The following is a 24,443-nucleotide window of genomic DNA, read 5'->3' on the forward strand; positions in this document are numbered from 1 at the left end:
CATATTGATGGTTCATGTGTCTTAACGCATTCTGCCAGTCTATGTCTTTTAATTGGGGAGTTTAATCCATTCACATTCAGTGTTATTACTGTGAAGGTTCTTGAATCAGCCTTCATATCCTTTGGTTTTTATTTGTCAGATGTATTTTTCCCCTCTCTCTATTTCCTTTAAGGTACCCTTACTAAAGCGCTTCAGTTCTGTGCCCTTCTCCAGATCTCTCTCTCCTTTCTTTTTTTCTCACCCTGTAGAGCTCTCATTAGTATTTCTTGTAGGGCAGGTCTCTTGTTAGTAAATTCTCTCAGCTTCTGTTTTTCTGTGAAAATTTTAAGCTCTCCGTCAAATTTGAAGAAGAGCTTTGCTGGATCAAAAATTCTTGTTGGCAGTGTTTCTCTTTCAGAATTTTAAATATGTCATACCACTGCCTTCTCACCTCCATGGTGGCTGCTGAGTAGTGACTACTTAGTCTTACGTTGTTTCCTTGTATGTGGTGAATCGCTTCTCTGTTGCTGCTTTCAGAACTTTCTCCTTCTCTTCAGTATTTGACAATCTGATCAGAATATGTCTCAGAGTGGGTTTATTTGGATTTATTCTATTTGGAGTTCATTGGGCATCTATGATTTGCATATTTATGTTGTTTAGATGGGTTGGGAAGTTTTCCCCAATGATGTCTCTGAATACTCTTCCTAGCCCTTTTCTCTTCCCCTTCTGGTATGCCGGTTGTTCTAGTTTGCTAATGCTGCCGGCTTTTATAAAGGGTGTTTATTTGGTTACACAGTTACAGTCTTAAGGCCATAAAGTGTCCAAGGTAACACATCAGCAATCGGGTACCTTCACTGGAGGATGGCCAATAGTGTCTGGAAAACCTCTGTTAGCTGGAAAGGCACGTGGCTGGCATCTGCTACAAAGTTCTGGTTTCAAAATGGCTTTCTCCCAGGATGTTCCTCTCTAGGCTGCCGTTGGGGTATTTGTCCTCTCTTAGCTTCCCCAGAGCCAGTCTGTTTTCACTGGCCACCTTCAAAATGTCTCTCATCTGCAGCTCCTGTGCTTTCTTCAAAGTGTCCCTCTTGGCTATAGCTGCTCTTCAAAATGTCACTCACAGCTGCACTGAGTTTCTTCTGTTTGTGAGCTCATCTTTATGGCTCCACTGATCTAGGCCCACCCTGAATGGGTGGGGCCACACCTCCATGGAAATATCTCATCAAAGTTATCACCTACATTTGGGTGGGACACATTTCCATGCAAACAACCTAATCCAAACATTCAATTTAATCCCCACTAATAAGTCTGCCCCACAAGATTGCATCAAAGAATATGGCTTTTTCTGGGGGACATAATACATTCAAACCAGCACACTGGTGATTCTTATATTTCAGTGCTTCATGTTGTCCACCATTTCCCGAGATCTACTTCAACTTTTCGATTTTTTTCACTATTTGTTCTTTTCTGCTTTCACTTTCCATCATGCTGTCTTTGAGTTCACTAATTCTTCCCTCTGCCTCTTCAAATCTGATCTTATGTGACTCAAGAATCTTTTTAATTTGATCAAAAGAATCTTTTATTTCCATAAGATCTATTTTTTTAATTTACTCTTTAAAATTCTTCTTTATGCTCTTCTAGGGTCCTCTTCATACCCTTATTATCCTGAGCCATGATATTGATGTTTGTGAGTACTTATTTGACTAATTTCTCCAAATTCTGTGTCTCATCTGGCTTTTTAACTTGGGCATTTGGATTATTCATATCTTCTGGTTTCCTTATGGTTTTCTGTGTTTTTGGCCTCTTGGCATTTGCTTATCTTGATAAGGTTCTTTTAGGTTGTGTAGGCTTATTTGAATACTTATATATAGTTTGATAGAGCTACAGCTTCGTGGAGTACACTTTCCCTGAACGATCAGCAAATGAGCCTCCTGAATCACCTCTTATCCTCAAGCCAGTTCTCCCCAACTTCATCTGTACACTAAGTGGGAGTCCAAACCTTGTGGAAGTCCTATCGGTGCACCAATTTTCTGTGTGCAGTGAGGGCCACCAGTCCTGTGAGTGAGGGGCATGCCCTATGCAGTTTGGCAGGGAGACCACTTCAGGACACAGTGATCCCAGCCTTTCCCGGGGCTGTAGGTGGCATACCCTGGAGCTGCAGAACAGCACATCTTCCCTCTAGTTCTAATGCCCCTCAGTCCCTCTCTACAGGGTGCCACAGGTCCCTAGGATTGGGAGAGGGTTCCTGCCACTTCCGTGCAGCACCCCTGCCTCTAGGCTGTGCACTCTGCAGGCTCCCATGGAGGAAGGGTGGACTCCATCACAAGCCTGCTGAATCCTGAATTTTCCCTCAAGGAAGCTTTTGGCTGTGGTGCTGTGTGAGGCTGTCTCCAGCCAAATATAGCTGCATGGGTCATGGAGAACTACCCCTTCTGCTCTCCTTTGCTTGCTGTGATGGCATGTCCCTGGCACATGGATTCTTGGCCATGAGTCCACTCATCTTTGGCACTGGATGCCCATTTCCCCAGCGGCTTTCTGGGCAGGAGGCTCACTTGCTTCTCTGCTGGTCAGCTGCCCACTCCCCACTCCCCAGCGGCTTTTCAGGTGGGACACTCACTTGCTCATCTGCAGATAAGCTGCCTACTCCCCACTCCCTGGCGGCTTTCTGGGTGGGATACTCATTTGCTTATCTGCAGTTCAACTGCCCACTCCACACTCCTTGGCAGCTTTCCAGCGGCTTTCCAGGTGGGACACTCACTCACTCATCTGCAAGTTGGCTGCGCATTCTCCACTCTGGTGGCTTTTCCGGTGGGACACTCACTCGCTTGTCTGCCTGCTGATATTTCTTCTCTTATTTCGGCCTTTGCAGAGCCTTTCTCCAGGCTATATCCTCCTCTAGAGTTTCAAACAATTCAGAATTGTCCTTTTTTTTCATTGAATTTCTGGAGAAGAGTTTTCGGTAGCTATTTACATCACCATGATGATGATGTCATCGCCCAGTTTGTGTTTTTTTTTTAGCAGTTTAATTGATATATAGTCACTCACCATGCCGTCCTTCCAAAGTATGCAATCAATGGCTCACAGTATCATGTAGTTGTGCACTCATAATCACAATAAATTTTAGAACATTTTCATTACTCCAAAAAAAACCCAAATATCCCTTATCCCTCCCTATTATTGATCACTAGCAGTGGTGTGGTACATTTGTTACTGTTGATGAATGAATATTAAGAGATGACTGTTAACTGTAGTCCATATTTTGCAATAGGTGCATTTTTACCCATACACTGCTCTATTATTAACTCTTGTAATAGTGATGTACATTTGTTCTGGTTCATGAATGCACATTTTTATATTTGTACTGTTAATCACAGTCATTGTCCACTCAAGGGTTCACTGTGTTTTACAGTCCCATGTTATATCCTCTAGCTTTTCTTTTCAGTCAGCAGAACTCTCTTTAGTATTTCTTATAGGGCAGGTCTCTTATTAACAAACTCTCTCAGCTTCTGTTTAATCTGTGAATATTTTAAACTCCCCCTCATTTTTGAAGAACGGCTTTGTCGGATAAAGAATTCTTGGCTGGCAATCTTTCTCTTTCAGTTTCTTAAATATATTGTACCACAGCCTTCTTGCCTCCGTGGTTTCTGATGAGAAATCAATACTTAGTCTTATTTCACTTCCTTTGTATGTGGTGAATCATTTTTCTCTTGCTGCTTTCAAATTGCTGTTTTTATTTAGAGATTAAGTATGGTTTAAGGAGATATGTATGGCTGCCAAGTTGACACATGAACTTAACCATCACAATAAATTAACCTTAATCCTAATTTTAACCCTAATCCATAAGGATTTTTACATGTAAAAGAGGAAAACCAAATTAAGGGAAGGAGAGGAATAATTTTAATTTATTTTTTATTTGCAAAAATAAAGCCTTTATTCAGAACACTTCATCCACATTCTTCTTAGATAACTTTGCTTATAAACCAAGTTCTGTCTTAAGGAAGAACAAAACAAGAGAATGTTAAGGCCACAGAGAAAATTCTATTTAAGCTCATGAACCCACCTTTTACATTTGAGATTTCACATTAAAGGTATCAAAAAAATTTTATCATGTTTTCTAATAGATCAATTCTTACTGTTTAAATTTTCATCTAGCCAGAGGTCTGTAGCCTATATACTGAGAAGTGTTACCTCCTTTAAATTTAAAAGTTTATAAATTAAATTGGGTTATCCCTACCTATAAGTGATTTCTTATCCCTAAGATATCTGTTCTTAAGAGGCTAAAGAATAATATCAATTGGATCACAAAATTATCACCAAAAAAAGTATGTTAGCCTGAAAATAATCCTCTTTTGCATTGGCATTAATCAGTGGTAAAAGATCCTATATAGGATACACAGCAATATAGCAAGTGGGCCTTGAATATTTAAAAAGTTCAATGTGAGGGTGGTAGACCTGAAGAAATGCTCTGAAAGGACCCACCTTTTTGTCTATTTTATGCTTTTACCTGAATCTTGTCTTTCTTCAGTTTATTCTCCATTTGGCAGCCTAAACCAGGAGTGGGCAAACTATGATCTGAGGGCCAAATCTAGCCCAAGCTAAGAATGGTTTTTACATTTTTAATGGATGGGGGAGAAATCAAAAGAAGAATAGTATTACTTTTCACCTGAAAATTTATGAAATTCAAATTTCAGTGTCCATACCTGAAATTTTCATTGGAACACAGCCATACTCCTTTGTTTACTTACTGCCTATGGCTGCTTTCACTTCACGAGGGCAGAGTTGAGTAGTTGCAACAGAGACAATACAGCTTGTAAAGTCTAAAATAATTCATTATTTGGCCCTTTACAGAAAAGTTTGCAGTCCCCTGATCATATGATAATATCACTCCTGTGTTTAAAAAGTAGGTACTTGAGATGGAATGTTTTAGGTGTTCTTTTTACTTTTATTTATTTATTTATTTTATTTATTTTGGAGTAAGGAAATTGTTCAAAAATAGATTGTGGTGATGAATGCATGACTATATGATGGTACTGTGAACGGTTGATTGTAGGGTATATGAATATATCTCAATAAAACTGTGTTTTTAAAAAAGTAGGTATTTTGAACAGTAACTACTCATAAGGTTGTTTTAGAGTCTCAATTGGGATAATGTAAATTAATGTACTTTGCAAACTGGGAAATACTATACAGATAATCATGTGTTATTTATTACTAAGACAGGGCAATTATTGTTATTACATGGCTATTGCAAGAAATAATGAGGACCTGAAATAGGGCCTGTTTATAGGAATGGAAAGGAGGGTATATTTTGTAAGCAAAATCAGTATGATTCAGCAAGTCCTTAGATAAAAATAAAAACATATATTTTAAGAATAAATATACTATAATAAAAATAAAACAGTATCATAAAGTATAAAATATAAAAATCACTTGAATTCTTACAATCTGGAAATGAACATCCTTCAATATCTCTCTGTGAAAATGTATGTACTTTCACTATACTTTTCATTTGTAACTTGATTTTTTTTTCCACTCAACAGTAGGACATTGCTGTTTTCCATGTCAATAAATATATGTCTGTATCATCATATTGGATTCCATTTCATGGGCATATCAGAATGTGTTTAACCAATATCCTGTTGGTGAATATTTAGGCTGTTTCTTGGTTTTTACCATTAGAAACAATATTGCAGTGAATATCCTTGTACATATAATTTTTTCACAGTTGTCCAATTATTTCATTAGGAGGGATTCCTGAAATGGAAATGTTGGGTTACAGAGTGTGACTGTGTAAAATTTTGAATACATATCATCAAATGACCTCTAGAAAGTTTTACCAATATATACTCCCATTAACTGCATAAGACTATTTCAGGATGACTTAGTCCAATATATTCTTTAACAGAGATCAAACATCTTTCTATACGTTTATTGTCATTTATATTTTTTATTTTGTGAATTGCCTGATTGTGACCTTTGCTAGTTTTCTGTTAGGGTATTTCCCATCTTATTGGTTTTTAAAATATTTTTGTACATTAGGAATACTAACCCTTTGTATAGCATATCTCCAAATGGCCAGCCTGTTGCACCAATACCATTTATTGAAATCTTCACTCAGTGATTTGAAATACTTCCTTTACTATATATTAAATTCATATATATGCATATGAATATATGTGAATCCATTTCTAGATATTATATGCATAGAAGTACCCCAGATTACCTTGATTCAAATCTAAGCGTTGTTACTTACTAGCTGAATGATTGTGTAATTTATCCGACTCTGTTTACCTCCACCTTATACCTGTAAAAGTGATGATAAGAATATTTAAAGTATCAGTTTGTTTTAAATATTAAATGAGTTAATATCTATGAAGTGCCTGGCATATAGTAATGAGTTAGTACCTGATAGGGTAATAATGAGTGTTCTCTATTCTAGTCCATTGATAGTCTTATTTTTGTGTCGGCATCATACCATTTTAGTTTTTGGGATTTTAAAATATGTTTTAATATGTGGAGGACACATTTCTACCATCATCTATCATTTCCTTTTATCTTTCAGAATATTCTTGGCTATTTTAGACTATTTATGAATTTTAGAATAATTTTGTCAAGTTTTTAAAATCTCCCTTGGATTTGAATTGGAATTGCAATGAATTTATCAACTAATTTTGGAAGGAAGTAATGTTGCCCTTGGAATCTTTGTAAGTAAAACAGGGTTTAATAAATGGGCATGAATTTTAAATAACTTCCCTTCAACATACATTTTCAAAATTTACTAGAGAAATAGTCCCTGCTCTTTGGAAGGTCACTATGGTTGAGCATCTACCAAATGTTAGTGATTATACTAAGAGCTTTATAGGTGTTACGTCAAATTCTCACCACAGTCCTGTAAAATAGTTTCAGAGGAGGAACCCAAGCTTTATAGAAGATGATTAATTTGCCTACAACTGCACAGCAAGGAAGGACCAGATCCAGGATTTTAAACCCAGATTTCACCCCAAAGCCTCTGTGCTCTGACTTCAAGACCTACTGCTTCTAGCAAATACATTGACTATTTGGTGAAGAAAACACCTAATTGAACCATGAGATAGGTTTATCAGTCACAAACATCGGTTATGGAATGAGTACGTTTGAGTGCAGTGCAGTGTTAAAGAGAGAAGGTGGAAATTAGGGAGAAAAGCCAAGATAAGCCCAAGATTAAAGATACAAGCTAAAGTAGGCAGTTTCTTCCAGTCAGGTCCCAGTGTATGTTTAAAACAGAAGGCAAATCTGTAAAGCAACTTATTTAATTTTCCAAGCAGAATTTTGTAAATAACCATGTTTAGGAAAGGGTAGGTGACTCCAAATTAATGAATAGCTGAGTATTTCTTGTGCTGGTGTTCTCTCTTTTTCAATATATGGTGTCTGTGCTTCTATTATTGCCAGAATGAACAAAATATTCCTTCCACAGCCTGGAATTCCAGCTCCCTTGTGTTTGTTAAATTTTGAACACATGTTTCATGGTTGAATACCCTAATGCCTGACTTGGAAAGCCCTGGAGAGCTGCTTTACCAAGCAACTAGATCTGGGACGAGAGTAGGCACTAAAATTTGGGGTTAATTTCTTGTCTACCACTCAAATTGCACAATCCAGTTTCTGCTGTAGATTCAAACTTTGCTCCAAGTTTTTTAGATTTTCTAGTGTGCATTTCATATTACTTCTCAAACATTTGGTAGTAATTTGTTTTATATGATTTTTATCAGATTATGATAACTATTATGATTTTTTTAAAAGATATAGTCTGCACCTAGGAGCCTTCATGCTTAAAGTGGATATTTTTAGCTGAAAGAATTGTTATTGTTTTACTAATTGGAATAAGTTATTAGAAATATGAAAGGGTACTTGATTTTTTTTTAACTTTAGTAATTTTCCCTATAATTGAAAAATACTGTGTGAAGCTAAGGAACTTCTTAGTTTTGTTCACCACTGTATTCCTGAAACTAAACCCAGTGAGCCAGGATGCAGTGAATATACTGTCAGCCTATGTCCCAATTATTTAATGACCTTAGTATAGCACTCTTCTTTAATTAAATATACTGCAATCAAAAAGACTAAATTTCCAATAGTTTAAAATATCATTATTAGGTTGCTTCCCATTTCCTGCTTGAACAAACAATGCTCTAAAAACCCTTTTCAGGTATTAAAAATGGGATTTTGATATTATTGTAATGCTAGTGTTCTAAAATGAATTGTATTTTCCCTTCTCCCTCTCCTCTCCCTGCTACTCTTCCTCCTCCATTTTACCCCTCTTCCTTCTTCTCCTCCTTCTCCATCCTCATAATTTTTTGTGTGTCACAAAATGCTATTCTTATTTTGAATTTTTTTCACCATCTAAAAATATAAAAACTATTCTTTTCTTGCAGGCCATACAAAAACAGTAGACCAGATTTGGTACTCAGGTTGTAGTTTGCCAACCCCTGTTTTATTTCATTGATTTCTATCTTTATTTTTTTCCTTCCTTCTACATTTCATTTAATTTACTCTTTTATTTAGATTCTTAAGGTGGAAGCTTATGTCATAAATTTAGACAATTCTATTATTAATATAAGCATTTAAAGCTAGAAATTCCCTTATGTACACTGCTATAGCTGAATCTCAGTAACTTTGATATGCTGGGTTTGTATTTTCATTCAGCTCAAAATAATTCTCCTTGTGATGTCTTCCTTGGCCCACAGGGTATTTAAAAGTGTGTTTTTAATATTGAAATATTTGGGAATTTTCCAGATATTTTTCATATTGACTTCTAATTTAGTTCCTTTGTAATCACAGAATATGTTCTTTATGATTTCAGTCTTTTTAAATTTATTGAGACTTGTTTAAGGCCCAGCATATAGTCTGTCTTGATGAATAATCCATGTGTACTTGAAAGTAATGTATATTTTGCTTTTGCTGAGTTGACTGTAATTGCTAACTAGGTCCAGTTGATTGATAGTGTTTTTCAAGTATTTTACATCCTTGCGGACTTTGTATTTGTTCCATAAATTAAGAGATGCATGTTGAAATCTCTAGCTAAAATTGTTGATTTGACTACTTCTGCTTTCAGTCTTTCAGATATTGCTTCATTTATTTTGAAACTCTTGACCCCCTTATCATTATGAAATGCTGTTTTTCCTCAGTGTTTATTGTTTTGAGTTTTACTTGTCTTTTATTAATATAGACATGTTAGCTTCCTTTTGATTAGTGTTTGCATGGTATATTTTTCCACCCTTTCATTTTTAGTCTATCTGTACTTTTAGAGTTAAGTGCGTCTCCTATAGAGAGAATATAGTTAATTCTTGCTTTTTCTTCCAGTGTGATAATTTCTGCTTTTTAATTGGGTTCTTTAAACCATTTGCATTTAATGTAATTATTGCTACTGTTGGATTTAAATCTACTCTCATTCTTTGTTACATGTGTTCTTTGTCCTTTTTCCCCTTTACATCTTTACATGCTTTTTAAAACTTGACTATTTTTGGTATTCCAATTTCTCTCCCCTCTTGGTTTATTAGCTATTTGCTTGGGAAGTCACAGACACATTCAGCTGCTAACTCCCAGCCCTTGCCTATCTCCATCCTTTTGCCTTCTTGCTTGTTTGCATGCAGGTGTTCATTATGTTTCCACTCTTGTTTGCTTGGGTGCAGGTGTTTGTTATGTTTCTCTTTTGCAAGAGACCACAGGCAGCCTGGAAGACATGTTAAAGCTTAACCAGCCCCAGTTGCTTGCCAGAGCACAAAGATTGCTCACTGGCAGGGTCCCTCCCCTGGAAGGTATTTAAGCCTTGCACTCAGGCAGTGCATGTGTCCCTTATCTCCAACACATGAGGAGATGCTGAGCAGTTGGCCTCCCCAGGGCACCAGCCACAGTGGGGTTCTCATCTCCAACGCACTTCTCCACAGTGGGGTTCTCATCTCCAACGCAAAACAGGGCATACAGAACTGTAAGCCACTGACCTGAGCATTTGGCCCCCTTGAGGAACCAGCCACGGTGGGATCTTTTCCCCTGCTCTTTTGAACACTTTCTGCTCTGTAAGTAACAAAGCAGTCATTTTCTGAGGGTCTGTTGTGCCTGAGCCTGAGTTAGGGTCACATTTTCATATTTCTGTTCATATCTAGTATTTCTTTTTTATTGGAAGCTAAACTTTATAAATTTTATATTGTTGAGTGCTGGATTGTTATATTCCTTTAAAGAGTGTACAGAGGGTAATATTTTTGCGCTTATCTTTGGCCATGAAAGTCCTGTCAAGTTGCCTTCTGAGACCTATTGCGATGACCCCAGTGGTGCTGATAGCTGCATTGCCTTCTGGTATGACAAGAGGCCATGAACCTGGAACCAACCATATCTCCAAGAAGTCCTGATTCCTTCTAGTGGGAAATGGTCATTTTAGTTTGTAGGTTGTATGCTGGAGTGCTTACTGCCACTGGGCTTTTCATTATTTTCCAGGGAATGAATTAGAACAGAGGTTGACAAACTTTTCCTTAAAGGGCCAGATAGTAAACATTTTAGGTTCTGCAAGCTACGTAGTCATAATAGTGTTGCACCCATTCATCACTGCAACTGTAGCTCAGAACGAGTGTGGCTGTGTGGCTGTGTTCCAATAAAACTGGTCTAGGCTGGATTTGGCACAGGGCCTGTTTTTTGCTGACCACTCTTCTAAAACACTTATAGAAAATGGTTTCAGAATAATTCTACAAATATTATTCCTAATAGTATAATTATGAAAACGTAAGATTTCTTTGCAGTTCTTTTATTCTTAGATATATCTTACAAGGATAAAACACTTCTGTTTTTTAAAGTGACTTGAAATAATATTTTTTCATGTACCAATTTGCTCTGTTAAGTTCATTTCTTTAATTTTGATTTTTTGTGAATACATTTAATTTTATAATTATGTAAATTTATATGGCTCAACTCAGATTATAAAAGAAGGTACATTCAGAGAGGTTTAACTTCAGTCTCTTTTCCCTTCCTTCTCCTTTATGTTGTTATTTTTATTCATTTTTGGTCTACCTTTATTTATAGAAAAAATACATAACTAAATATGCACATATTATTCATATAGATCCCCTTTCTTAGATAAAATGTAGCATACTAAACACAGTTTGACAGCTTCATTTTTTAATTATGAGGAAAAATGTATACAACTTCAGTTCAATAAACATGAAAACTTTGAATAGTTTTCTAGAAAAATATTAGTGACTAATATAAGAAATAAATAAATTTAAATAGACCAATAACCTTACAGAGAAAATTCAAACAGTAGTCAAAAATATAACTCCTGAAAAGAAGCACTTGGTTTTATTGATGAGTTATATGAATCCTTCAAGAAAACAGAATTCCTAAAACTTATTCTAAGATGAAAATATGTAACATTCCAAGTAAATTCTTCATTTGGCAAAATAAAATGTAAGATTTTGCCATATATTTTCACTTTTTAAATGATTATTCATTGTTCTAACCTAAGAAAGATTATGAGACTTTTATACAGACATTAAGAACTGTTTTCTAAAGTTCATATTTATGTTAACATAACCAAGAGATGAATTATTTAGCATAGTTCTTTACCTTGAAACTGACTTTCTCCTCAAATCCACAAAATAAGAAACTTTGAAATTGTTAAGATGTTATCAGAACCCATATTTTTTTCCTAATTCTGAAAACCTCTTATTGATTTATCCCATGAAGGAAACTGTTATTTTTAGATAAATAGAAAAAGAATTATGTCAACATTTTACACTTTTATTGTTAGTTGAAATAGAGCAGCATGAACATTCTGAATGCTCTGAGGGAAATTTTGGACAAGTTTTAAACCTGTAAAGCTGTGGGATATTAATAAAAATTTTTATTTTTCCATTGATTTGAATTAAGTAAAATATCAGAGTAGGGCTGGAACACAGTAATCCTAAATATGTTTCATGTCTTTGTGTTTCCATATCTCATACAAACCTATCAATCCCCAGAAACTTTATAAAAATTCAAAAAAGTTATAACAACATTAATGTTATAATTGTTTTACTTACCTGTCAATGACTGATCCCAACTAGGATTTAAAGATGAAAATCTATTCAAGATGCTTTTTAGCTTTAAATATTTTTGTTGTAAATTTGCATATTCATTCTAGTAGTACATTCAAATGTCATGTATTAAAGGTAATGAGAACCCAGGAACAGCAAGGTTCTTCTTAGATCTTATATGATATATTGACAGGATATGCATAAATTTTGAAACTTGGATCATGGCCAAAGTCTGTTAACATTTGTTTGGGGAAGCCAATTCCACTTAATGGTGTTAAATTATGATACTAATGAAAGTCAGATTGGCAGATAGTAAATTACAAAATTGTCATTGAGAATGACAGAAAATAAGTGGTTCATTCTTATGAATATTTTCCTGAAAACTTGCTTCCAAGTTTGTAATACTTTTATAATCTAGGATCATTGAAACCATCCACCAATTAGGTAACCCTGGTTGGGTGGCAGGTTTGGGAATTACCAATATGACATTTAATTTTTGTAATCATTTGCTGTCCATGTTGTACATTTATATTATTACATTCAATTTTAATCTTATATAATTTCTCTCCAAATACCAACAAAACAAAAAAGAAATGACTGTACAACTTAGAATGTCTCCTTGTGCCTCCCTCCAAGACATATGACTGTATACAACTAAGCATGTAGTAACACAGCCCACTAGGCTTTGTGAGACTTGATGGCTGGACATCTGGACAGGGGCAGACCCTTGATTTTTAGGACCTGAAGCTTATACAATTTGAGAAATACTTCTTAAGAAAAAGAATTTAAAATTTTTAATATAAAATCTGGTACTGGAAGGGGCTTCCTGGTAAATTTGCCAGTGCATCCGGCACATAGTAAACACTCTATAATTATTTATTAAATGATTTTTGTTAAATGAAATTAAAGAATATTGATTCAATTTGAAGTCAGGATAAGTGAGAGGGCACAACTACCCTGGTGTGGCCTCTTGCAGTGTCTTTAATGAAGTATGATTTAACATTACCTTAACCTTAGTTAATCTCATCCAGCTTTACTGTATGTCCTGTATTCTTGTATGTGCTGGCCTACTGAAATCAATGACATGGAAATGAAATATACAACTGTGTAGTTTTTATTTTCTTGATTCATGTAGGATGTGACCATTGCTCAGAGTTCCATGAACTCATTTAATTGTATAAATCCAATTTTAAACTAGAGCTAAAATTATCTAAAAGTTAAATAACTAACAAAGCCAAAGGTCATCCAGTTGGGAAGTGACATAGATACTAGATATGTCTGGCATCAGGTCCTAAAGAATCATGAACTGTGTCAGACTGAGAGGCATGGAAGGATAGAGATCTACTCTCCACTACATTTTTCTGAAGGCCACATTCATATATGTGAATAGTGAGGGGCCCACCAGCACATCAACGTGTAAATAGACTGTATAGTGTGTTTCCAAACATATTAGTAAATAAAGACCTTTGTGGTAGAGATACAGTGTCAACCTTAAAACTATTAAAGTTCACCCTTTCAAAATTACTGACCCCAGTACTAAATCTGAGTTTATAGAGTGCTTAACATAATATAATATACAGTTAAATTTTGGACATTCTCCCTTAGATAATAAAATCTCATGAAGGAAAATGGCAATTAAGGTTTTTATTTCCTGACAAAATTGAGTATGTCAAACATTTTACTGAAGGCTTTTATTTTTCCCTAAAGGCCTAAAATAATTGATTTAAATAATTGTGTTTAGTTATACTTGTATTCTCCAATTCAGGAAAATGTACTTGTACTAGAAAAGAAAATGAGCAAATTAAAATTTAAAAAAGAATATTCATCTGCCCTGTGTTCTAATTGAAAGAAAGAAACTTATCTGAACTATAAGATTCTTTCTTTCAAAATCTCCTTTCTAACTTGACCAAGATTCACTTTGGATTAATCTTTTATTTTGCTTTGTTTCCAAAGGACATCTATTACTTTGCACTAGATAAGGGTGAATTGGCACTAGCTGAAGTGGCAAGAAAAAGAGCTAGCGACATTGAAGCAGAATCAATAACCTCTGGAGTTGGTAAGAATTAATGCTGGGTTTTTAAAAATGCTTTTTGTTTCAATCAATACTTACTCAGTATCGTTTCTATTTATGTTTGTAAGGCATGGTTGGTTAATTTGAATTACTTTCTTTGTAAAGACAGAGTGTCTTTTATTTTTTTGAGAAGAATTAAGCCTTGACAAATAATACAATATGGATATATGAGTTGGAGTTGTGTTAATGTGAAAATTGGTAATAAGTGATTACTATCGTCACCATTTAACAAAAGTACAAACAAAACAAAACGTTCTTTTCAGAAGATTTGGGGGAAAAGAATGTGTCATCAGTGCTGTTATTAAAATCAGCAGATAAAAGAACTTATATAACCCTTTACTTGTACACACAAACATGTCATACCTCAAAAGAATTCTCTTCTATATCAGACAAAATATCCGTGGGATTTCAGATTTGATGGATGATTTGTTTCCATTTAGAAGCCACCAGAATCATTTTACAATGTGGTCTTCCAAAGAAGGACACATCAGAAGCTTAGATTGAATCTAAAGGTCCACTACCATAACAGAAACATGAGCTTCCTTTGTCTAAATTCAGTTTGCCTAATGTCACTAAACCAGGTAGTATTGATACCTGGACATCCCATTTCTCATTATTCCTGGTATTTCCTAATCCTAGATTAGACAAAGGACCCTCAAAAATGTGATAGAATTCATTTCTCTGTGGAATACCTGTGATACAAAGAAGTTTAATTAGATTTCCACTTTGTAAGCTGCTTGAAAATATTACACTGAGCCTTTCCAGAGGATCATTCTATGCTTTGTTTTTGTAATGCTGTTTGCAGCACAAGGGGCCAATTGTCAGCCTCGATCTGACATCACCACCAGAGGTACCAGCCTTCAGGGTGGTACTGCAGGACTCGAAGCCAGACCATAAGGGGCTGCTTTAAGCCTGAGTACCAGTGCTGGCAATTACTTGCCAGTAAGATGATTCCCTTCTCCTTCCCCCACACTGAGTTCCAAATTCATTGAACCCAAGAGGTGCATAGACCACTGTTAAATCTTCATACCTAACAGATAAGGGATACTCACTATTTTTTTTTAATTTTATTTTGAAATAAATTCAAACTTACAGGAACAGTTGCCAAGACAATACAAACTCCATACACAGAACTCCAGCATACCCTGACCCCCCTCCCCCGATACCCCAATCCAACTTTAGCATCCTGTCACACCACCATTTCTTTCTTTCCCTATCATCCATTATCTATTGCTGTGTCTTCTGAACAGATGAGAGCAAGCTGCACACATTCTTGAACAAACAATATAATTCACATATACATTTCCCATGTACAAGAACATTCTTTTATGCAATCCCATTAAGCACAGCTAAGAAGTTCAAGAAATTCAGCATTGATACAAAGCTTACATTCTGTATTTCCTTTTTTTCTTTCTTTTGTCCCAGCTGTGTCCCTTTGAGCCTCCTCTCCTCCATCCTCAGATCCCATCCAGGATCATCCTTGGCATTTAATTGTCATTATCTATTTAGACTGTCTTTTTTTTTTCAATTGTAGAAACATATATACAGCCTAAATCTTCCCATTCCAACCCCTCCCTAGCATTCCATTAGTGGGATTAATCACATTTAGAATGTTGCAATGCTATCACCTTCCCACCATCTATTACCAGAAATTTCCCTTCACCCAAACAGCAACCCTACACTCATTTATTAACTCCCCATTGCCCCTTCCCCCACTTCTCTTAATCCATACTCTACTTTTCATCTCTGTGGTCATATTCTATGATACTTTCTTTGTATTTACGATGGGGCTTAAATTTAACCTCTTAAATCTATAATAATCTTGTTTTTCTTTAATACCAACTTAATTTCAATAGGACACGTAGACTATGTTCCTATACTCCTCCATTCCCCCACCTTTATGTAGTTCTTGTCAAAAATTACATATTTTACAATGAGTCCAAAACCACTGATTTATCAATTCAGTTCATGTATTTTAGATCCTGTAGGAAGTAAATAGTGGAGTTACAAATCAAAAATACAGTAGTGTTGGTATTTATATTTACCATGTGATCTTTACTGGAAATCTTTATTTCTTCATGTGGTTTCAGTCAATTGTTTTGTGTCCCTTCCTTTCAGCCTGCTCAATTCCCTTTAGCATTTCTTATAGGATTGATCTACTGGTGATGAAGTCCCTCAGCTTTTGATTATCCGGGAATGTTTTCATCTCCCCCTCATTTTTACCCTCCAGGTGTTTGTGAATTCTCCAATTCTCTTATGGTTATTGACTTCTATTTGTATTCCATTGTGGTCAGAGAATGTGCTTTGAGTATATTAATTTTTTTTTTAATTTATTAAGGCTTGTTTTATGTCCCAGTATATGGTCTGTTCTGGAGAAAGATCCATGATCACTAGAGAAGAATGTGTGTCCTGGTGATTTGGGATGTAATGTTCTATATATGTCTGTTAAATTTCTCTATATCTCTCTCTCCTTTCTTGGTTTCTCTGTCAGTAGGGCTCCCTTTAGTGTCTGAAGTAGGGCAGGTCTTTTATTAGCAAAAACTCTCAGCATTTGTTTGTCTGTCAAAAATTTAAGCTCTTCCTCAAATTTGAAGGACAGTTTTTCTGGATAAAGTATTCTTGGTTGGCAATTTTTCTCTCTCAGAATTTTAAATATGTCATGCCACTGCCTTCTCGCCTCCATGGTGGCCGCTGAGTAGTCACTACTTAGTCTTATGTTGTTTCCTTTGTATGTGGTGAATTGCTTTTCTCTTGCTGCTTTCAGAACTTGCTCCTTCTCTTCAGTATTTGACAGTCTGATCAGAATATGTCTTGGAATGGGTTTATTTTGATTTATTCTATTTGGAGTTCGCTGGGCATTTATGCTTTGTGTATTTATATTGTGTAGAAGGTTTGGGAAGTTTTCCCCAACAATTTCTTTGAATACTCTTTCTAGACCTTTACCCTTCTCTTCCCCTTCTGGGACACCAATGAGTGTTAAATTTGGATGTTTTATTTTGTCTATCATATCCCTGAGATCCATTTTGATTTTTTTCCCTATTCTTTCTTTTGTTCTTTCATTTTCCATTCTGTGGCCCTCGAGGATGCTGAGTCATTGTTCAACTTCCTCTAATGTTGTATTATGAGTATCCAGAGTCTTTTTAATTTGGCTAACAGTTTCTTTTATTTCCATAAGATCTTCTATTTTTTTATTTACTCTTGCAATTTCTTCTTTATGCTCTTCTAGTGTCTTCTTTATGTCCTTTATATCCTGTGCCATGCTCTTCTTCATGTCCTTTATGTCCTTCTACACAACAGAGGCGAGAAGGCAACTGTTCTGTAAGTTTGAATTTATTTCAAAATAAAATTTAAAAAAAAATAGTATTCCTTATCTGTTAGGTATGAAGATTTAACAGTGGTCTATGCACCTCTTGGGTTCAATGAATTTGGAACTTAGTTTGGGGGAAGGAGAAGGAAGAGCTTAAATTTTTGACAGACAAACAAATGCTGAGAGACTTTGCCAATGAAAGACCTGCCCTACTTCAGATTCTGAGGGGAGCCCTGCCAGTGGAGAGACAGGGAAAGGAGAAAGAGATATAGAGAATTTTAACAGACATATATAGTACCTTACATCCCAAAGCACCAGGACACTCATTTTTCTCTAGTGATCACAGATCTTTCTCCAGAAGGGACCATAAGCTGGGACATCAAACAAGCCTCAAGAAATTAAAAAAAAAAAAAAAAAAATTTGAATATACTCAAAGAACATTCTCCAACCACAATGGAATACAAATAGAAGTCAATAATTTTTGAACTGTAACTCCACTATTTACTTCCTACATGATATAAAATACACAAACTCTGAGGACAAATCAGTGGTTTTGAACTCAATGTAAAATATGTAATTTTAGATAACTATGTAAGGGTGGGGGAATGAAGGAGTATAGGAACATAGTTTATGTGTCCTATTAAAGTGAAGGTGGTATCAAAGAAAAACAAGATTGATATGGATTTAAGAGGTTAATTTTAAGCCCCACAGTAAACACAAAGAAATTATCAGAGAATATAACCATAGAGATGAAAAGTAGAGTTTGGGTTAAGAGAAATGGGGGAAGGGGCAATGGGGAGTTAAGAAATGAGTGTAGGGTTGCTGTTTGAGGTGAAGGGAAATTTCTAGTAATGGATGGTGGGAAAAAGCATTACAACATTCTAAATGTGATTAATCCCACCAATGAAAGGCCAGGGAGGGGGTGGAATGGGAAGATTTAGGCTGTATATATGTTTCCACAACTGAAAAAAAAAAAAAAAGACAGTCTAACTAAATGACAATTGAATGCTAAGGATGAACTTGGATGGGATCTGAGGATAGAGGACAGGTGGCTCAAAGGGACACAGCTGAGAGATAAGGAAAAGGAAATATAGAATGTAAGCTTTGTATCATTGTTGAATCTCTTGTACTTGTTAGCTGCACTTAATGGGATTGCATAAAAGAATGTTCTTGTTCATGGGAAGAGTATATGTGAATTATAGTGTATGTTCAAGGATGTGTGCAGCTAACTCTCGTATGTTCAGAAGACAGAGAAATAGATGATGGATGATAGGGAGGGAGGGAGGGAAAGAAATAGTGATGTGACAGCATGTTAAAGTTGGTGGATTGAGCTTTCGGGGGAGGGGGGTCAGGGTATGATGGAATTCTGTGTATGGGGCTAGTATTGTTTTTGCAACTGTTCATATAACTTTGAATTTATCTCAAAATAAAAAAAATGATGAAGATTACTCATTATATTATCATGCAGATATAGCTGATAAAATTGGTGTTTCTTTCTTCTTTTCTCAAGACATGTATTTAACAAAGTTGAAATTGTATTATCTTCCTTCATGTTTCTCATTGGGTATGTTGTAACCACATTACCATCTCATTAAAAAATCATTCAAAAGTCTTATTTTTAATAAGTGATTTTCTTAAAATGCCTTTTTGGTTTTACTATAAAGTCATGGTGCCATCTGTAAAAGTGCATAAAAATTATATCAGTAGATGATATGTGAGTGAAGGGAAAATTTTGCTCTTATATTTAAATAAAAAATATCTTATTAATATAAACATCTTCAAAAATTAATATACAAAAGAAGCTTTTAACTTTTAAACTTTACAGTTTAAATCTGTGGTTAGACTGTGCTTGAGAGGCTACATTATATTACTTGTTTGACTTTGGAGGTATATTCATGCCAACTTACTTTTGGCTCCACTTCACCTAGCTCCTTTTATTGTGTCATGATGTCAGTTTTGATCTATACCTTCCTACCTCTAGGCATCTTTGCCTAAAGAAGTAATCTTAAACCCTTCATAATTATAAGCACATCAAAGACTAACTGGTTTGCTTAGCTTTAGAGGTCTACACAAGACTCTATTACTTGTATAACTTAAAAGGGATTTATCATTTTCAGTAAAGTTCCCAAGAATGCCGTAACTATCAACCTTTGTTCCTTTCTTTGTGGTGATATAATGTTGTCAATCAAAAAATATGACATATTAAATAATAACAATTCTTAATTGCCATAAGTATAGATTTTCTCTAAATCAGGTCTTTTCAGGTGAAACCTCTCATTCATTAAAATATTATTTAACACAATTTTCTGAAATACTAGATACCTATATTCTGAAGCAACGTGTCAACTTTTTAGAACTCTTATTCATAAATTGACAGTTTTACTAAGCAAAAGAAAACTATTTTCAAAAAGGAGTCAAATGTCTCAACTTCTCTGCTTTACTTATTAGTCAGACTAGTAAATTGTGATGTTCTAGGACAGAATGACTGCCACTTAAATTTTCTGCAAAAAAAAAATAAATAATGAAGGCATTTTACTTGAGGATTGGTATATAATATTACTAGTAACTGATGAAACTGTGAAATTAAAAAATAAAATATGTGCCAACATGGCTATTGTGAAGTATACCAAAAACTATCTTATATAAATAATTCCAAAATGTAGATTGGACAAATAGTTTCATGCAGTAATATGGTACAGACTTGAAGAATACTAAGGTGCGATTCAAGATAGCTGGCTAGACTAGTCAGGACTAACTGTATGGCATTTAAAAAGTTACTACTCCTCTGGGTCTCATTATCTACATCTATAAAATAAGAAGATAGAACTAGAAGGAGTTAATTCTTTTCCAAAAAGCACTAAAACACTATTAGTGTTATTAAATAAGACAAACAGAATCAAAACTAAGAAACTATAAAATTCTATCCAGCTTACAACTATGTGAAAAATATTTATTGCTATGCATATAATATAATAATACAAACCTGTGTTGAAAAACTTCAAGTTTGAATATGCTGTTAGAGGATTTCCTTAGTGGGAGACTTGCTTTATTCAGAAGGTACTTGTGAATTAAGTCCTTTTAAGTAGTGATTCACTTTGTCTAAAAATAAGTGATTTACTTTAAAAGTAGTGACTTACTTTATGCTGAAATTTACTGTAGCAAAAAATGTAACATCAAGGTACCTAAGCAGAGGAAATGTCTAACATAGAAACTGAGGAATATCTCAGTAAACAGAATGATTTCAGATAGATTAGAAGACAAAAGTGATAAAATTATTGAATTTTAGAGCTGAATTTGGACATCTGACAAATATTTTATGTTTATAAAATTCTGTATATGTGTCAGAATAACATCAATTCTGAAGATAACCTTCCTATACCATGTCCCAAGGAAATCTCTATTCACACAAGAAGTCTTTGTTATATAGTTAGGCGATGAAGTTTGAGTTAAAAATCATGCATCTGCTTTATCAAAATTAAATATCTTGTGTCTTTATAATATTTTATAGTCTTCTCTTAGTTTACCAGATCTGCTATGGCAAATGCCTCACAATGGATTGGCTTTTAAACAACAGGAATTTGTTTTCTCTTGGTTTTGGAGGCTGAAAGTCCAACCTCAAGGTATTGGCAGGGCTTGCTTTCCGCTGGAGTCTGTGGCCTTCTGGCAATCCCGTCACATGGTGATGTCTCTATCTTTGTGTCTGCTTCTCTGATTTCTGCTGACTTCTGGCTTCTATGACTGGCTGCATCTGAATTTCCTTTGTTTATAAGGATTTTGTCATATCAATTAAGACCCACCCTAATCCAATTTGACCTCATCTACTTAGGCTCTTTGAAGATCCTAATCACAAATGGGTTTGCATCCACACCCTGATACACCTTGACATATTCAGAGATGTTATTTACAAATGGGTTCATACCCACAGGATTGGGGATTAAGATGTGAACATATCTATTATGGGTTACGTGAGTCAATCCCCAACAGGTTTAAGAAGTGGCTTCATATAACCATAAATCTATATTCTCAAGAGAAATTAGGGAAGAATAAGGGTTTTTATAGTCACTCTCATAGGCTTAACGAAAATAAAATGTCTTACATTCCTGGATTCAATCATCCTATAATACTTTTTGCTATAGGGCAGAATTTAATTAAAGCCGATATATTTTAGTCTGTATCACGTAAATACATACATACATACAAACATAACATACACTCCTTTCAAAAAAAAATATAGATGTCACAAATTCTTGAGGTATTCCAATGGTGTTCTGGAGCTGGTGCCTGCGGCCTAGTGAGTATCAATTTTGTACATCTCTTGCCAACTCTGAGTTTAATGACATCATGTTGGTAGTTTGAAATCAGCCACAGTAGGAGTTTTTACACTACAGAAATTGGCAAACTCGACAAATTGGCTGGGTTTTTGCTTTGTTTTGTTTTGTTTTGGATTGCTGGCTGTTAATCATTTACTAGCACATCACTGAGGCTGGCCCAAGTCATGGGTCCTCCAGGCCAAGTCTTTACATATCAAAGAAAAGACCTATAACTCTTCCTGATCCTACAACTACCAAAATTGACACTGTTAAGCATTCACATAGGCTTGTCCAACTTCCTGTAGTTTAATTCGAAGGATAAAACAAGGAGTAGAGTCCATATCATGTATAATTTATTACATGGCTTTGAACCTATAGCTCTGTCCAATAGAAATATAATGCAATATCACACATGTAACTTTAAATTTACATATAATGCAAGTCAAATATGTCACTTTACATTTTGTAGTAAATTTTACAGTATATCTCAAATCAGATGCTCAGGTTTCTTCAGAAATATTGGATCTGTATTTAGATTTTATAAAATTTACAGTTGAAGTAGATTCAGGTACCCAAATTGTTCCATAAATTCTTAAAAATTTTACAATACTGAATTGTTTCTGTTTTTTAATGTAAATTGGCTAAAATTAAATAAAATTAAAAAATTCAGTTCGTCAGTCACACTAGCCATGTTTCAAGAGTTCAATAACCACATACAGTATGGTTACCATATTGGGCAGTGCAGCTACACTCATCGGTATTTCAGGTGTTTCCCTGGCCTTTTTGTTTACAACCCTGAAGTGAGAAATCAAATGAATTATTTCACTTTTCAGTACCTCAATTTTCTGACACAGTAAATAACCTTTGGAGAGTAATGGATTAATAGTTAAAACTGTTTAACAATAGAAATTCTAATTATTGCTATAATATTGAAATGACTCATATTATAGCAGCTGACATGTTTGGCATGCCATGTTATTTAACAACTAGATCATCTAGCAGTAGCTGCATTTTGAAGAAGAGCTTAAATTTGATAGATGTTAGTAGCAATAAATGCTAAGCTTTATAGAGGGTTTTTCATCTTTAAAGGGCTTTAAAAATAGTAATTAATTTGATATAATAATATGTTATTTCTGTTAGAAATGAATTCCTGAGACCAAAAAGGCCATTTTTATTCAACAAAAACCATCAATACACTTGTCATATACTCTATACTATAATGTACATTAGTTTAAGTGTTAATATCTTATTCCTCACTGATGAACAAGAAAAAAAATTCTATTAACCACTAATTGAATTATTTTTCCGATCCTGATTACCAGAATAAATTAATCTCAACAGAGAAAAATTATGCTGCTTTAATGTTCACCATTTGTGTATTGTCTAGAAAGCTAACAGAAGTCAAGCACAGCTTTCTTGATTATATAAAGTAGATTTTAAAGTGCCATTTTTACAGTACTTAACTCCTAGTACCACCATAATAACACTCATAATAAACACCATCTGTTTTCATCAGGCTTTACAGCTTTCAAAGTCCTTAGCTGCATCATTTTATTTTATCTTAACAACCCTAAGAGGTAGGTAGGACAGGTGCTGTTATGCCCATTTATTAGATGAAATTCAGCAAGGCTGAGTGACGTGCTCAAAGTTCGTAGTGGGCTGATGTAACAGCTAGAGCCAGACTCCAGGTCTTATGATTTTAACCACCATTTATCAAATGCTTAGTACATGTTAAGGCATCAACAAGTGTTCAGTGTTACCTGTCTCATTTAATGGTTACATAGCCTCACCACTTACCTGGTTTACAGATGAACAAATTGTAATGCAGAAAGATTGTTGCACATAGGTCCTTTTTGACTCAGAGCATATGTTCTTAACTTCTGTGTTATGTTGAATCTAAAAATGGACTATTGTCAGGGTGCGAGAACAAAGAAACCAATCTTCGGTAAAAATAAATTAACTACCGGTTCTGCTCTGGAATTGCAGTCATATTTCGTATTTGCAGCCATCATAAAAGTTAGTTATTAGTTTTTTTTTCACTTTATCGATGAGGAAACAAATTCAGAGTGTCAAAGGCGGACTTCAAATCTCATCCTCTGAACCACTTTGCCATACTGCTCTTTATCATATTCCTTTCTGCCAAAAATTTTTGCTTGTTGCTGATTTATTAGAGGTTTTGTTTTTGTTTTTGTTTTGGCATAAGCCTCCACTAGAAAGAAAGACAGCAAGTAGAGTTTTTGTTTACCATATTACACTAACTGTGCTTATATAGCAAAGTACAGGAAGGCAACTTTGAGCATTTTATCATTCTACCTCTGTCACTTCTTTGTGTGGTAAACTGATGGGTTATAACCCTAATATGGAGCTGAATTACTTTTACTTTAGACTGTGACCTTGAGCTAAGCACTTCTGTCACTTATAAAATAGGAAACTTCTGCAGTGCCCAGAACTAAAGGAAATTGAATTGTTCATTCAGTGGATGGTTTGAGCTATGTTTATAATACCAAAAATGAAATAGAGGAAAAGCAGTGCTGAGTGAATTTGATTGATATAACTGGATAACTTAATGTAGCTGGATAAAGTAATGGAGATAGTGGTTTTTGTGCATGTGTGTATATGTAAAAAGTGATTACTTTTCCTAAGTCAGAAAATTAATTTTTTCCTGTATTACCTGAATATTCGTCTGAACTTGTTACTTCAAGTTGCCTTAGTAATCAGAAATGTGTTTGGAAGTCATTTAAGTCTTC

At 34.9% G+C, this 24,443-nt stretch overlaps 1 protein-coding gene across 6 annotated transcripts in view; it reads left to right on the plus strand.

Moving 5' to 3' along the window:
• The window catches only part of LOC119512040 (WD repeat containing planar cell polarity effector), a 521,497-nt gene that overhangs the window by 350,417 nt on the left and 146,637 nt on the right, over positions 1 to 24,443 (plus strand). For all 6 annotated transcript variants that reach the window (XR_005212317.1, XR_005212316.1, XM_037806597.1 and 3 more), the window contains one exon: positions 13,962 to 14,064. Coding sequence is in view for 4 of the 6 variants with exons in the window: in XM_037806597.1 (XP_037662525.1) it covers positions 13,962 to 14,064 (103 nt within the window). In the remaining 2 variants the exon portion in view is untranslated. The remainder of the gene's footprint in view (positions 1 to 13,961; positions 14,065 to 24,443) is intronic.

The sequence above is a fragment of the Choloepus didactylus genome, chromosome 17, assembly GCF_015220235.1.
Source record: "Choloepus didactylus isolate mChoDid1 chromosome 17, mChoDid1.pri, whole genome shotgun sequence".
Taxonomy (NCBI): Eukaryota; Metazoa; Chordata; class Mammalia; order Pilosa; family Megalonychidae; genus Choloepus; species Choloepus didactylus.